Source organism: Salmo trutta, chromosome 15 (assembly GCF_901001165.1).
Source record: "Salmo trutta chromosome 15, fSalTru1.1, whole genome shotgun sequence".
Classification (NCBI taxonomy): Eukaryota; Metazoa; Chordata; class Actinopteri; order Salmoniformes; family Salmonidae; genus Salmo; species Salmo trutta.
The window spans coordinates 30547200-30562930 of NC_042971.1; the positions used below are offsets into that span (position 1 = coordinate 30547200).

At 41.4% G+C, this 15731-nt stretch overlaps 1 protein-coding gene across 1 annotated transcript in view; it reads right to left on the bottom strand.

Moving 5' to 3' along the window:
• Nucleotides 1-13060: 13060 nt before the first annotated feature.
• LOC115148793 (E3 ubiquitin-protein ligase TRIM37) overlaps nucleotides 13061-15731 on the bottom strand; it is a 28032-nt gene continuing 25361 nt past the window's right edge. Inside the window, exon 25 of the mRNA XM_029691022.1 lies at nucleotides 13061-15606. Coding sequence (XP_029546882.1) covers nucleotides 15560-15606 — 47 coding nt within the window. The 3' untranslated portion in view covers nucleotides 13061-15559. The remainder of the gene's footprint in view (nucleotides 15607-15731) is intronic.

Below are 15731 nucleotides of genomic sequence, written 5' to 3' on the forward strand. Positions count from 1 at the left end.
CGTGGGGCGGTAGCGTAGCCTAGTGGTTAGAGAGTTGGACTATTAACTGAACGGTTGCAAGATCGAATCCCTGAGCTGACAAGGTACAAATCTGTTGTTCTGCCCCTGAACAAGGAACCCACTATTCCTAGGCCGTCATTGAAAATAATAATTTGTTCTTAACTGACTTGCCTAGTTAAATAAAGGTAAAATAAAAATGTGAGGTAAAGAATAATTAATTAGAAAACTAATTGATCAGATATTAAAATATCTGAAGAGTTATATTAAGAAAATTATAACTTTGTAATATGAAGATTTACCTTGGTGCCCTGACTTCCTAGTTATTTACATGATTAGTTTAATCACGTAATAATTACAGATAATTGATTTGATAAAATAACAGTCTTCAATTTAATGATGCCAAAGACACGACACAGCTGTAACGCATATAATTCACTGGCTTGTATGCGAAGCTGTAATTATTTCAAAACATCTCCTGCCATGTCACTGATGCGTCGTGAAACGGTGTTTGATGAAAACATTGTCTGTATAGTTTTTTTGGACTTTTCCCCGAGCATTGTCCCAGCCATATCCACGGCAGCAGGAAGAATTAAGTCCTCCACAATAGTATGGGGCTTGCCTGTCCTTGCCACTCGGTAGCTCACCATATAATACGCCTCTAGCCCCTTCTTATTATTGGTATCTGTTGATTTTATACATGTCTTCCTACTTGAAAGTTGTCTTTATTCCCACTCAAAAAAGTCCTGTGGCTTATTTTTTCAAATTGTCATGTATCCTTTCTAAATGTCTGCGCAAGCGTGAAGGTTTCCCACGAGAGAGTAACGGTTAATGTGATTGGATTTTAATTATTTGACTAGGCTACCTGTATTTGACATTGTGTTGTTATTTCGCTGAACAGTAGATCGTTTAATTTTATTTTTGGCAGTGAAACGAGGCTACTCAGGTGATAAAAAACCTCACCCAAATGTATAGCTCCAGTGGAAAATATAAATGTACTGTTTGAAAATGTGAAGAAATATTTTTTTTTAAATGTGATAAGGAAATCAGTCAATTTAAATAAATAAATTAGGCCCTAAACTAGGGATTTCACATGACTCGGCAAGGGCGCAGACACCCACCAGCAAATCAGAATGAGTTTTTCCCACACAAAATGGCTTTATTACAGACAGAAATACTCCTCAGCACCCCCTCAGACAATCCTGCAGGTGTAGAAGCCGGATGTGGAGGTCCTGAGCTGGTGTGGTTACACGTGGTCTGCGGTTGTGAGGCCAGTTGGACGTACTGCCAAATTCTCTAAAACAACGTTGGAGGCGGCTTATGGTAGAGAAAGGAACATTCAATTCTCTGGCAACAGCTCTGGTGGACACACCTGCAGTCAGCATGCCAATTGCACGCGCTCTCAAAACTTGAGACATATGTGGTATTGTGTTGTGTGACAAAACATTTGAGTGACCTTTTATTGTCCCCAGCACAAGGTGCACCTGTGTAATGATCATGCTGTTTAATCAGCTTCTTGATATGCTACACCTGTCAGGTGGATGGATTATCTGGGCAAAGGAGAAATAGGGATGTAAATAGGGATGTAAAGAAATGTAAAGATGTAAAGAAATTTGTTCACAAAATTTGAGAGAAAGAAAAAAAATGTGTAAGGAATATTTCTGAGATATTTTGTTTTAGCTTATCAAACATGGGACCAACACTTCACATGTGAAGTTCATATTTTTGTTCAGTATAGTTTTAGAGATGTTCAGGACCAGTTTTTTACTGGTCACCCATTCCAAAACTGCCTGCAACTCCTTAAGGGTTTCAGTGACACGTATATGGCAGGTCATTGGTAAAAATAGAAAAGAGTAGAGGGCCTAAAGAGCTGCTCTGTGGTACACCACACCCTACATGTTTGACAGAGAGGCTTCCAATAAAGAAAACCCTCTGAGTTCTATTAGATAGATAGCTCAGAATCCACAATATGGCAGAGGTTGAAAAGCAATAAAACATACGTTTTCTCAACAGGTTATGGTCAATAATATCAAAGGCTGCACTGAAATCTAACAGTACAGCTCTCACAATCTTATTATTATCATTCAACTAATCATCAGTAATTTGTGTCAGTGCAGTACATGTTGAGTGCCCTTCTCTATAAGCATGATGAAAGTCTGTTGTCAATTTGTTTACAGAGAAATAGCTAACCTTTTTCAAAACAGTTTGCTAAGCGCTGGCGGCAAGCTGATAGGTCTACTGTTAGAACCAGTAAAGGCCGCTTTACCACTCTTGGGTAGCGGAATGACTTTGGCTTCCCCCCAGGCCTAAGGACAAAGATATAACAGATAGGAGTGGCTATAGAGTCAGCTACCATCCACAGTAGCTTTCCATCTAAGTTGTCAATGCCAGGAGGTTTGTCATTATGGATCAATAAAAATAATTTGACCTCTCCCACAATAACGTTACAAAATTCAAACTAACAATGCATGAATAAGATCGCTCACTGTTTGTTGTTGACATTTCCTGCCTACGTTTGCCCACTTTGCCAATGAAGTAATCATTAAAATAATTGCCAACATCAAATGGTTTGCTGATGAATAAGCCATCTGATTCAATGGAATCACTGTTCCTAGGCCGTCATTGTAAATAAGAATTTGTTTATAACTGACTTGCCTAGTTGAATAAAGGTTAAATAAAAATAAAAATAAATGTAAAGAGGGAGTTGAATTAGCCACTCCTTTTTCCCCATCTCTTTCAACCATACAGATTTTCAATACCTCATTTGTCCATGGAGTCCTAACCATTCTAACGGTCTGTTTCTTAAGAGGTGTATGTTTGTCAATAATTGGAAGAAGCAATTTCATAAATTCATCAAGTGCAGCATCTGGATACTCCTTATTAATCACATCAGACAAATAAATATATTTAACATCATCCACATGAGTCACAGCAAAGTATTTTGTATGATATCTTATACACTATTTCAGGCACAGCTGTTGGAACTTCGGCTTTCCTGGATATAGCCACTATATTGTGATCACTGCATCCAATGGGTACAGATACAGCTTTAGAACAAAGCTCTACAGTATTAATAAAAATGTGATCAATACATGTTGATGATCTTGTTCCTGTAGTGTTTGTAAACACCCTGGTAGGTTGATTAATAACCTGAACCAGATTACAGGCACTGGTTACAGTAAGAAGCTTCCTCTTGAGCGGACAGCTTGACGAAAACAAGTCAATATTCCCCAAAAAAGCAGACCTCTCTGTTTACATTACATACACTATCAAGCATTTCACACACATTATTTAGATACTGACTGATAGCACTTGGTGGCCTATAGCAAGACCACAAATAATAGACTTTAGATGAGGCAGGTGAACCTGCAACCACAGCACTTCAATAACACTTTACATGAGATCTCTAAGCATCACAGGGATATGGCTCTGAATATACATAGCAACACCTCCCCCATAAGCATTCCTGTTTCTTCTATAGATGTTATATCCTTGTATTGCTACAGCTGTATCGTCAGAGGAATTATCTAAGCGAGTCTCAGAAATGGCTAATATTAATGTTATCTGATATTAGCAAGTTATTGATTTCATGAATCTTATTTCCAATATGAGCTATTTTCAGCCTTTTCCTGGGAAGCTTCTCAGAGATAGACATATGGAAAAGAACAAACAAAGCAAGAGAAAAAAACTAAAACATTCAGCGGTCCATTAATCAGCTGGTGTGTGTAACTGTGTGTGCTGCAGGGTTGAAACTACAAACCCATAGGCTTGGCACTCTCATCCCTTCCAGGCTTTTGGGAGGAAGGGTGGACAATGAGCCTGTAAGCAATGCCTGGGCCGGTGGTGGGTTTTCCAGTCCTCTGGGTGCGCCACCTCAATCTTCCTGTGGTCCATCTTCAGTTTCTCCCAAATAATTTCCCTTACTTTGTCCTCAGACTCTGTCCAGGTCTCATTGCAATTCCATCCACAACAATGTTGTCCCTCCTGATAATCTGATTTATCCATCATTGTTATCATGGATTCACATGCAGAACTGATGGCCTCTCTCAATAACTTACAGTTTGCTGTCATCTTGCCGTTCTCCTGTTTATACTCATCGAACTGCAAACTGTTCTTCAGGTCCTGGACCTCTCTGGTCAGGTTGTCCATTCTTTTATTAGTTGACTTCGGACACAACAGTATTTGGACACAACACTTGAAGCTATTTTCATGTTGTTGTAACAACTGCTTGTTGAACTATTTTTGTTTTCACTTTAAAAGACCCTTCACCTGTGATAGAGAGACACCACTGTCCTCAATGGTACTCCCACCAGCTTTGGTCTTTGTCATGGTAGCAACGTGGGTTACGCTGTTACTCCTGACAGTTCAGGTCACAGGGAAGATGGAAACAGCAACAAACAGCAGGGATCTAGTCAGTTACAATCCGCGGTCCCAGCCACAATGACTAACCCCCTTGCGGGCTGCGTTCAAGCCCTCAAGGAAACCCCACTAGCTTGATAGGCAGCTAACAGTGGCAGCTAGGCTAGCTGCTATGCCAAGCAGCTCATCATACCCCTTGGTTAGCAGGATCCCTGGACCGATAGCAGCGGTCCCAGCAACTGATGCCAACTGCAATGCGGGATCCAAACTCAAAAAGGTAGCGAGCTAGTAAGAGCTGTAGTGTTTTAAACTAACTGTGAATCGACTGATTACTGACAGACAGGTAGATATAGAAAGAGTTACAGTAATCCAGGCAGGAGGAAATAAAAGCATGGATATGTTTCTCCAGATCAGTGACTGAGATAAGACTAGACTTTGGCTTTATTTCTTAGATTATAAAATCAGGACTGGACAACCATTTCTTTTACATGCAGCTCAAGGTTTCGGTCAGGGTCAAAGACGACAGCAAGGTTTCTGCCTGTAGGCTTTACATTTGTGGACAAATGACCAAGTTTATCTATCATCTGAGTTCACGGTGGTGGTCAAATACAACTACAACAACCTCAGATTTTTTATCATTGAGGTAGAGAAAATTGTCAGACATCCAACATTTGATGTCAGCAAGACATATTTGGAGAGAACGGTTCAGAATAAGGGATCAATGAAAGAAAGCCATGTATTGTAAATACACCTATATTAGTCTCCTTTTCAGCACCAATTGGTAGATTTATTGGTACTCCGATCTTCACATTATTTAGGGTTAGGAAAGTATTTATGAATAATAATGCAAAAACACAGGTTTGGATAAAGATTGGTGAATCAAAAATACAGTGGTTTGATTAATCCAGAAAGTTGCCATATCCATTGGTTCAATCCATGAAATATTGGAAGGCAAGAAAAGCGTACGATATGGGTTGAACACTAGTCCTATAAATCTACACTAATAACAAACAGCTGGCGTGTTTACAGACATATTCAATCTATCCCTATCCAAGTCTGCTGTCCCCACACTCTTCAAGATGACCATTGTTCCTGTACCCAAGAAGGCAAAGGTAACTGAACTAAATTACTATCGCACCGTAGCACTCACTTCTGTCATCATGAAGTGCTTTGAGAGACTAGTCAAGGATCATATCGCCTCCACCTTACCTGTCACCCTAGACCCACATCAATTTGCTTACCGCCCCAATAGGTCGGACATCTGGACAAGAGGAATACCTGCAGTTGAAGTCAGAAGTTTACATACACTTTAGCCAAATACATTTAAACTCAGTTTCTCACAATTCCTGACATTTAATCCTAGTAAAAATTCCCTGTCTTAGGTCAGTTAGAATCACCACCTAATTTTAAGAACGTGATGTCAGAATAATAGTAGAGAAAATGATTTATTTCACCTTTTATTTATTTCATCACATTCCCAGTGGGTTAGAGGTTTACATACATTAAATTCGTATTTGGTAGCACTGCCTTTAAATTGTTTAATTTGGGTCAACCGTTTCAGGAAGCCTTCCACAAGCTTCCCACAATAAGTTGGGTGAATTTTGGCCCATTCCTCCTGACAGAGCTGGTGTAACGGCGTCAGGTTTGTAGGCCTCCTTGCTCTTACACGCTTTTTCAGTTCTGCCCACAAATTTTCTATAGGGATGAGGTCAGGGCTTTGTGATGGCCACTCCAATATCTTGACTTTGTTGTCCTTAAGCCATTTTGCCACAACTTTGGAAGTATGCTTTGGGGTCATTGTCCATTTGGAAGACCCATTTGAGACCAAGCTTTAAGCTTAAACTTCCTGACTGATGTCTTGAGATGTTGCTTCAATATATACACATAATTTTCCTTCCTCATGTGCCATCTATTTTGTGAAGTGCACCGTCCTGCCTGCAGCAAAGCACCCCCACAACATGATGCTGCCACCCCTGAGCTTCATGGTTGGGATGGTGTTCTTCGGCTTGCAAGCGTCCCCCTTTTTCCTCCAAACATAACAATGGCCATTATGGCCAAACAGTTCTATTTTTCTTTCATCAGACCAGAGGACATTTCTCCAAAAAGTACGATCTTTGTCCCCATGTGCAGTTGCAAACCGTAGTCTGGCTTTTTTATGGCAGTTTTGGAGCAGTGGCTTCTTCCTTGCTGAGCGGCCTTTCAGGTTATGTCGATATAGGACTCGTTTTACTGTGGATATAGATACTTTTGTACCTGTTTCCTCCAGCATCTTCACAAGGTCCTTTGCTGTTGTTCTGGGATTGATTTGCACTTTTCTCACCAAAGTACATTCATCTCTAGGAGACAGAACGCGTCTCCTTCCTGAGCGGTATGACAGCTGCATGGTCCCATGGTGTCTATACTTGCATACTATTGTTTGTACAGATGAACGTGGTACCTTCAGGCATTTGGAAATTGCTCCCAAGGATGAACCAGACTTGTTGAGGTCAACAATTTATTTTCTGAGGTCTTGGCTGATTTCTTTTGATTTTCCCATGATGTCAAGCAACGAGGCACTGAGTTTGAAGGTAGGCCTTGAAATACATCCACAGGTACACCTCCAATTGACTCAAATTATGTCAATTATCCAATCAGAAGCTTCTAAAGCCATGACATAATTTTCTGGAATTTTCCAAGTTGTTTAAAGGCACAGTCAACTTAGTGTATGTAAACTTCAGACCCACTGGAATTGTGATACAGTGAATTATAAGTGAAATAATCTGGTCTGTAAACTATTGTTGGACAAATTACTTGTGTCATGCACAAAGTAGATGTCCTAACCGACTTGCCAAAACTATAGTTTAACAAGAAATTTGTGGAGTGGTTGAAAAATGAGTTTATGACTCCAACCTAAGTGAATGTAAAATTACGACTTCAACTGTATGTAAGAATGCAGTTAATTGACTATAGCTCAGTATTCAACACCGTAGTACCCTCCAAGCTCATCATTAAGCTTGAGGCCCTGGGTCTCAACCCCGCCCTGTGCAATTGGGTCCTGGACATCCTGACGGGCGCCCCTAGCTGGTGAAGGTAGGAAACAACATCTCCACTCCGCTGATCCTCAACACTGGGGCCCCACAAGGGTGTGTGTGCTTAGCCCCCTCCTGTTCACCCATGACTGCGTGGCCATGCACGCCGCCAACTCAATCATCAAGTTTGCAGACGACACAACAGTAGTAGGCTTGATTACCAAAAACGACGAACCAGCCTACAGGGATGAAGTGAGGGCACTCGGAGTGTGGTGTTAGGAAAACAATCTCTCACTCAACGTCAACAAAGGAGATGATCGTGGACTTCAGGAAACAGCAGAGGGAGCACCTCCCTATCCACATCGAAGGGACAGCAGTGGAGAAGGTAGAAAGTTCCTCTGCGTGCACATCACAGACAACTGAAATGGTCCCCCACACAGACAGTGTGGTGAAGAAGGCGCAACAGCGCCTCTTCAACCTCAGGAGGCTGAAGAAACCCTCACAAACTTTTACAGATGCACAATTGAGAGCATTCTGTCCGGCTGTATCCCCGCCTGGTACAGCAACTGCACCGCCCACAACCGCAAGACCCTCCAGAGGGTGATGCGGTCTGCACAACGCGTCACCGGAGGTAAACTACCTGTCCTCCAGGACACCTACAGCACCCAATGTCACGTTAATGCCAAACAGATCATCAAGGACAACAGCCACCCGAGTTCACCCCGCTACCATCCAGAAGGCGAGGTCAGTACAGGTGCATCAAAGCTGGGACAGAGACTGAAAAACAGCTTCTACCTCAAGGCCATCAGACTGTTAAACAGCCATCACTAACACAGAGGCTGCTGCCTACATACAGACTTGAAATCATTGGCCACTTTAATAAATGGATCACTAGTCACTTTAATAATGTTTACATTTCTTGCATTACTCATCTCATATGTATATACTGTATTTTATACATCTATTGCATCTTGCCTATGCTGCTCTGTCATTGCTCATCCATATATTATATGTATATATTCTTATTCCATTCCTTTACTTAGATTTGTGTATTAGGTAGTTGTGTGGAATTGTTAGACTACATGTTAGATATTGCTGCACTGTCGGAACTAGAAGCACAAGCATTTCGCTGCACTCGCAATAACATCTGCTAACCATGTGCATGTGACCAATAACATTTGATTTGAACTGTGATGACAACTGTCCAGTCTTCAGTGAACCGTCCAGCAGGCTCCAGACTTAACCTGCTATGTATGGTCTGTGTTTCATAATGATTCATATAGGTTACATGTTCCATATTATTGCACAACATGTAATACGTTAGCCTCATATGATCCACTATGGCAGGAACAACCACGTACGTGACAGACGAAAGAAAGGTAAACTAACAATGGAATGATGCATAATGTAAAGAAACTAACACTAAAGTGACAGTTATACATGTATGTGGGTATAATAACTGACAGTGGCTATCGATAGTACAGTTGTTTTGTCAGTTGAATAATGATTTAGTCTAAACTCAGCAAAAATAGAAACGTCCTCTCACTGTCAACTGCGTTTATTTTCAGCAAACTTAACATGTGTAAGTATTTGTATGAACATAACAAGATTCAACAACAGACAAACTGAACAAGTTCCACAGACATGTAACAGAATAGGAATAATGTGTCCCTGAACAAAGGGGGGTCAAAATCACAAGTAACAGTCAGTATCTGGTGTGGCCACCAGCTGCATTAAGTACTGCAGTGCATCTCCTCCTCATGGACTGCACCAGATTTGCCAGTTTTTGCTGTGAGATGTTACCCCACTCTTCCACCAAGGCACCTGCAAGTTCCTGGACATTTCTGTGGGGAATGGCCCTAGCCCTCACCCACCGATCCAACAGGTCCCAGACGTACTCAATGGGATTGAGTTCCGGGCTCTTCGCTGGCCATGGCAGAACACTGACATTCCTGTCTTGCAGGAAATCACGCACAGAATGAGCAGTATGGCTGGTGTACAGAGTACAGGCTTCGGTGTAATGCTCATTCCTTCGACAATAAATGTGAATCCGACCATCACCCCTGCTGACAAAACTGCGACTCGTCAGTGAAGAGCACTTTTTGCCAGTCCTGTCTGGTCCAGCGACAGTGGGTTTGTGCCTATAGGTGACGTTGTTGCCGGTGATGTCTGGTGAGGACCGGCCTTACAACAGGCCTACAAGCCCTGAGTCCAGCCTCTCTCAGCCTATTGCGGACAGTCTGAGCACTGATGGAGGGATTGTGCGTTCCTGGTGTAACTCGGGCAGTTGTTGTTGCCATCCTGTACCTGTCCCACAGGTGTGATGTTCGGATGTACCGATCCTGTGCAGGTGTTGTTACACGTGGTCTGCCACTGCGAGGACGATAAGCTGTCCATCCTGTCTCCCTGTAGCGCGGTCTTAGGCGTCTCAAAGTACGGACATTGCAATTTATTGCCCTGGCCACATCTGCAGTCCTCATGCAGCATGCCTAAGGCACGTTCACGTAGATGAGCAGGGACCCTGGGCATCTTTCTTTTGTTTTTCAGAGTCAATAGAAAGGCCTCTTTAGCATCCTAAGTTTTCATAACTGTGACCTTAATTGCCTACCATCTGTAAGCTGTTAGTGTCTTAATGAACATGCACCTGTGGAACGGTCGTTAATTGTTTATGGTTCATTGAGCAAGCATGGGAAACAGTGTTTAAACCCTTTACAATGAAGATCTGTGAAGTTACTTGGATTTTTACAAATGATCTTTGAAAGACAGGGTCCTGAAAAAGGGGCATTTCTTTTTTTGCTGAGTTTAGGTACTGTGAAAATGATAAAAACAGTGGGCCATTTTAGTCAACTAAATGCCCTTTAAGTTGTGTCACATCACATTTGTACTGCCTCATTAACCTACAGTGCATTCAGACCCTTTGACTTTTTCCACATTTTGTTACGTTTCAACCTTATTCTAAAATTGATTAAATGTTTTTTTCCCCCTCATCAATCTACACACAATATCCCACCATAATGACAAAGCAAAAACAGGTTTTTACAAATTTGAGAAAATGTATAAAAAAAATACCTGAAATATCACATTTACGAAGTATTGAGACCCTCTACTCAGTACTTTGTTGAAGCCCCTTTGGCAGTGATTACAGCCTCGAATCTTCTTGAGATTCCCAGAGATGTTCGATCGCTTTCAAGTCTGGGCTCTGGTTGGGCCACTCAATGACCTTCAGAGACTTGTCCCGAAGCCACTCCTGCATTGTCTTGGCTGTGTGCTTAGGGTCATTGTCCTGTTGGAAGGTGAACCTTCACCCCAGTCTGAGGTCCTGAGTGCTCTGGAGCAGGTTTTCATCAAGGATCTCTCTGTACTTTGCTCCGTTCATCTTTCCCTCAATCCTGACTCGTCTCCCAGCCTCTGCCGCTGAAAAACATCCCCACAGCATGATGCTGCCACCACCCTGCTTCACCGTAGGGATGGTGCCAGGTTTCCTTCAGATGTGACGCTTGGCACGGTGGTGAGTTTAATCTTGGTTTCATCAGACCAGATAATCTTGTTTCTCATTGTCTGAGAGTCCTTTAGGTGTCTTTTACTGAGGAGTTGCTTCTGTCCTGCCACTACCATAAAGGTCTGATTGGTGGAGTTCTGCAGTGATGGTTGTCCTTTTGGAAGGTTCTCCCATCTCAGAGAAACTCTGTCAGAGTGACCATCGGGTTCTTGGTCACCTCCCTGACCAAGACCCTTCTCCCCCGATTGCTCAGTTTGGACAGGTAGCCAGCTCTAGGAAGAGTCTCTGTGGTTCAACACTTCTTCCAGTTAAGAATGATGGAGGCCAGTGTGTTCTTGGGGACCTTCAATGCTGCAGAAATGTTTTGGTACCCTTCCCCAGATCTGTGCCTCGCCATAATCTTGTCTCGGAGCTCTACGGACAATTCCTTTGACCTCATAGCTTGGTTTTTGGTCTGACATGCACTGTAACTGTGGGATTTTATATAGACAGCGGTGTGCCTTTCCAAATGATGTCCAATCAATTGAATTGACCACAGGTGGACTCTAATCAAGTTGTAGGAACAGCTCACAGATACACCTGAGCTCAATTTTGAGTCTCATAGTAAAGGGTTTGAATGCTTATGTAACTAAGGAATGTTTTTTATTTTTAATACATTTGCTAAAATTTCAAAAACCTGTTTTCGCTTTGTCATTATGGGGTATTTTGTGTAGATTGATCATTATTTAAATCGATTTTAGAATAAGGCTGTAATGTAACAAAATGTGGAAAAAGGAAGGGGTCTGAATACTTTCTGAATGCACTGTATATTAAGTAGTTCTAAAATTCCAGAAGCAAAAATGAATGGGGAAAAAAACAATTGGAACCATTATCGGCTTTTATGGGTATTATGATGCGTCCACTGTAGGTGCTATTTGTGCTGGGAATGATACTGAACCACCCATGCTCACTGAGAAACATCTGCCAAAGATAGGACCTGAACCAGTTGAGGACCACGCCAGATTCCCACCCACATTTCCAGATGGTCAACAAGGATGTTCTTATCAAGGGTCAAATGCAGCATTGAGATCCAAAAGAACTAGATAGAGCATTCAACAGAGAGTCATTACTAGCTAGGTTTCCATCCAACTGCTGACAGCAGATTTAAATGCAAATAGCGTATTGTAAAATATGCATATGCGCATTTTCCCACCAGTGGCGTTTTCACCAAATGGACTTGTAGATAAAATCAGTGCGTGATGAGGTAGTGCACACAACAATTACTTTTTCGCTTAAGTTTAAAAATGTACCGAATAAAACTGTAAAAGTTAGACGTGTTTACATCGCATTTTCAACTCTACCGATAGTTGTCACAAAAACGGTTAAATAGCAAATGCGCCTACTCCGGTTTTGGGAAGTGAGCTCAAGCCAACAACAGCTCGCAGATAGTGCGGTTACGATGTGCAAACAGGTTAGTCTACATGTGATAATTATAAGAGCGATAATATTTTTATTTGTCAAACGGCAGTCAAGCATCGACCATCATGTCACCAGATAGACCCTCGATATTTAATGGAAAGGATCATCAAGCTCATCACCGTCGCCATGCACTTTCACCACCCTGTGAAATCCATCAATTTATTTCATCTGTAGCCTAATAAACTGCATGGTTTCCCGAGTGATAGAGGCCCACAAACACACACAATTTCGTCACGTGACTCAAAAAGTTGACTTCGATATGTTTATTATAGCAACATTTGCGCATAGACACTCCCACCAACATTTCTCGCATAACTACATTTTACTAACACAAAAAGATCCCACGCCATACGAACAAATTATCGACATTTATAAAATTGTAACGAAACTACTTGTTTCCATCACAGCCGTCGTGATTGTTGTTTATACAGCATGATGACTACATGCATACAAACTGAGGATGGGAACGTGGTTACTGACTTCCAATAAAGCAGTTTCAGTGCTGTGAAGTGAGCGAATGCCCGACTGGAATTATTAAGTTGTGTAAATTCAAATTCGTCCCCAATTGCTTGAAAAACGCTGTTTCTAAAATCCTGGGGGGGAAAAAAGTTAAGAGTAACCCCTCATCTGCAATTTATCTCACATGCAGTTTGTGTTCAATAAAACAAAAACACAGGATTTTCGTTCTTCAGCCATTTGATAGGTATTTCTGTATTTAGGTTCCAAAAAGACAAATGTGTTCCAGTTCAAGAAACCAAACAATATTTTAATTTGTTCATGTCATATTATATAAGTACAAAAAATGAATTTAAAAAAGACAGACATTCATCATAAATTCCCACTGCATTCTGGGACAATACAAAATAAACACTCAGACACAACAAAGGAAAGCAGGAACACTCAAAAACATCTAATCACCTTTCTAGTGCCTTTCCTCAGCCAGCCCTTTCCCACTCAGTAACACACACACACACACCTCAAACCCGGGCAGTAACAGAAATGTGCAGTGTACACACACACACACACACACACACACACACACCTCAACCCTGGGCAGTAACAGAAATGTGCAGTGTATACACACACACACAAATCGATATAGACACAATAAGACCATATCAGGATGAGTCTCGAGCTGTATATACAAACACCCTTTCAAGGGCACAAGAGGTTTTACACATATTTCCCACACTGTCTGCCTGTTCAACCCTATTAAATCCATGTGATTTTAGGCACACGATGGAACATTAGGAAGATGTGTAGCTGTGGGTTTAGCGTCAGGCATCCTATAGCTGACATAGGAAGATTAACAGCGTTAACCACTCAGCTCTCCACTCAGGCATTTAGAACATATTTCCTTATTAGTCAATGCACATTAGTATACTGAGACATCTTACACATCTCCCTTTCAAGGGATAAGGGATAGAAATGTTTACAGAGTCGGTTGGGTCCCCACTTTTTTCAATGAACGGTCTGTCAGTGTTCATTGTTCTCCATGGTGCAAAAAGCAACTACAGTTTCTATTATGATGTCCATGGGGACACTAGTGTGGTCTTTAGATTCATTTTAAGGGTTGAAAGCAATAAAATGGTACTGTGTAAAGAAAAATGGTCCACGGTCACAGAGCAAAGCTAAACTTTAAGGCAGAAATGGCACCCTCTGAATTCAAAAGGTAAATGGGTCCAATTACACGCTTTCAAGAAAAATATTCACATCATTGTTGGGGAGTCTTTGTACAAAACAAACACTTATTTACACACGTGTCAGTCAAACATTAATTTTCTAATATTAACTCAGTCAAATAAAATCAATCTAAACCCAAGAAGATGGAATGTAACATTTGAATCCATTTAAGACCATGTTTGAATAGGGAAAGGAATCCACTGAGTTGCATCTGCTTCATAGAAGTCAAAACCGGTGAATTTGTTTGGACCCATTTTTCAAAGACAAGCAGAACAGCTGAACTGGGAGGAGTTGCTCACACAGCACAAGGAAAGAGTGAAGATGGAAATTACAGGGTGGACACAAATGCCATCAGGGAAGAAAACTCAAAACACCTACACATGTGCCTATGTTACAGAGCTCATCTTGACAAGAGCTGCAGAAAACACTTCTTCATGAAAGAAAGGACCCTGTATGTACGAATAATGTATGTCAGCTTTGATGTGCAATGAAGAGACAAGGTCAAAGAGCACTTGAAGCCCAGACCGTCAATCAAGAATTGTTAATAATCAATTCAGTCAGAATCCACTCAATACTGTGAGCAAGAGTCATGCCTATTTCCCTACTAAGAATTCACTCAATACTAATTCAAAATGTAGCAATCTTTTACACAGGCCAGAGGAGGACGTACCATTGATCCACTCTTCAATGTCTGTCTACACAGCAGCAAAACTGGTTCTTGTTTTGAACAATTTACTGGGGGGGGAAAGCAACTCCAATCTAACGGGAAAAGTTGATGAAATACAGTAGTTTACATTGACAAGATTTACACAGAGGAGACTTTGGGCAATTTTCCCTCGAGTTTCAGCCCCGCCTTTCCTTCAGTTAACGTAAAGGGTTCCTAACACGTTTTAAGATGTTGATACAGGAATTAAGGTTGTAAATGTGTCCACTTCATTCCAAGGCATTTGTTTAGACTGTTAACCAGAATTGAGTGTTCATCACAGCACTGTGTGATACCTGCCTGACTGTGCTCCTCCACACAAATACATCAATAGCACCTCATTGAATCAGAAAGGCAGAGAGCTTTTGATGTTCTCTTTCTGTTGTGAAGCAGGTGCCCCGTGCTTCTTTCTAAAAATTCACTTTAGCTCATAATGCCCAGACCAAAGCCCAATCTGAGTATGTAGACATTGCAAACGTTAACCATGACCTCCTTAGTTAGAATATCTAACTTCATATTTTAGTTCACACCAACAGCCTAAGGAATATGTCTCTCGCAAATATATTGTTCATCGCCCCATACTCATATTTCATCAAATTTACATTTAAATGAAAAGATTAATGAATGTGACCAAATATATTGTGACACATTTTGCAGTTAGTCATCATCAAGGTGCTTATTTAATGAGTTGTAGCATTCTCGTAGCATTTGGGGTTGTCAGTGACTAGAATGAGTGCATGCAAGTGTCTACACAAATGCTCATGTGCATTAAAGTTATATACACTACGATCCAGTTCCCACACAGCAATTGCCACTGTTTAGACCGGCTGTGGTGTCCAAATTGGAGGGGAATCACCTCTCTCCTGTGGTGAAGCTTAGGTCAGAGATCAACTGGTCCCCTGGGAGGAAAGAAGAACAGAAGCATTTAATCATAGCAATTATTTCCTTCCATGGAACTGGCAAGTTGATTTGAGGCTAAATGTGTGTGGACAATGTGCAGAAATGAAACCCCACACTAGGGTAT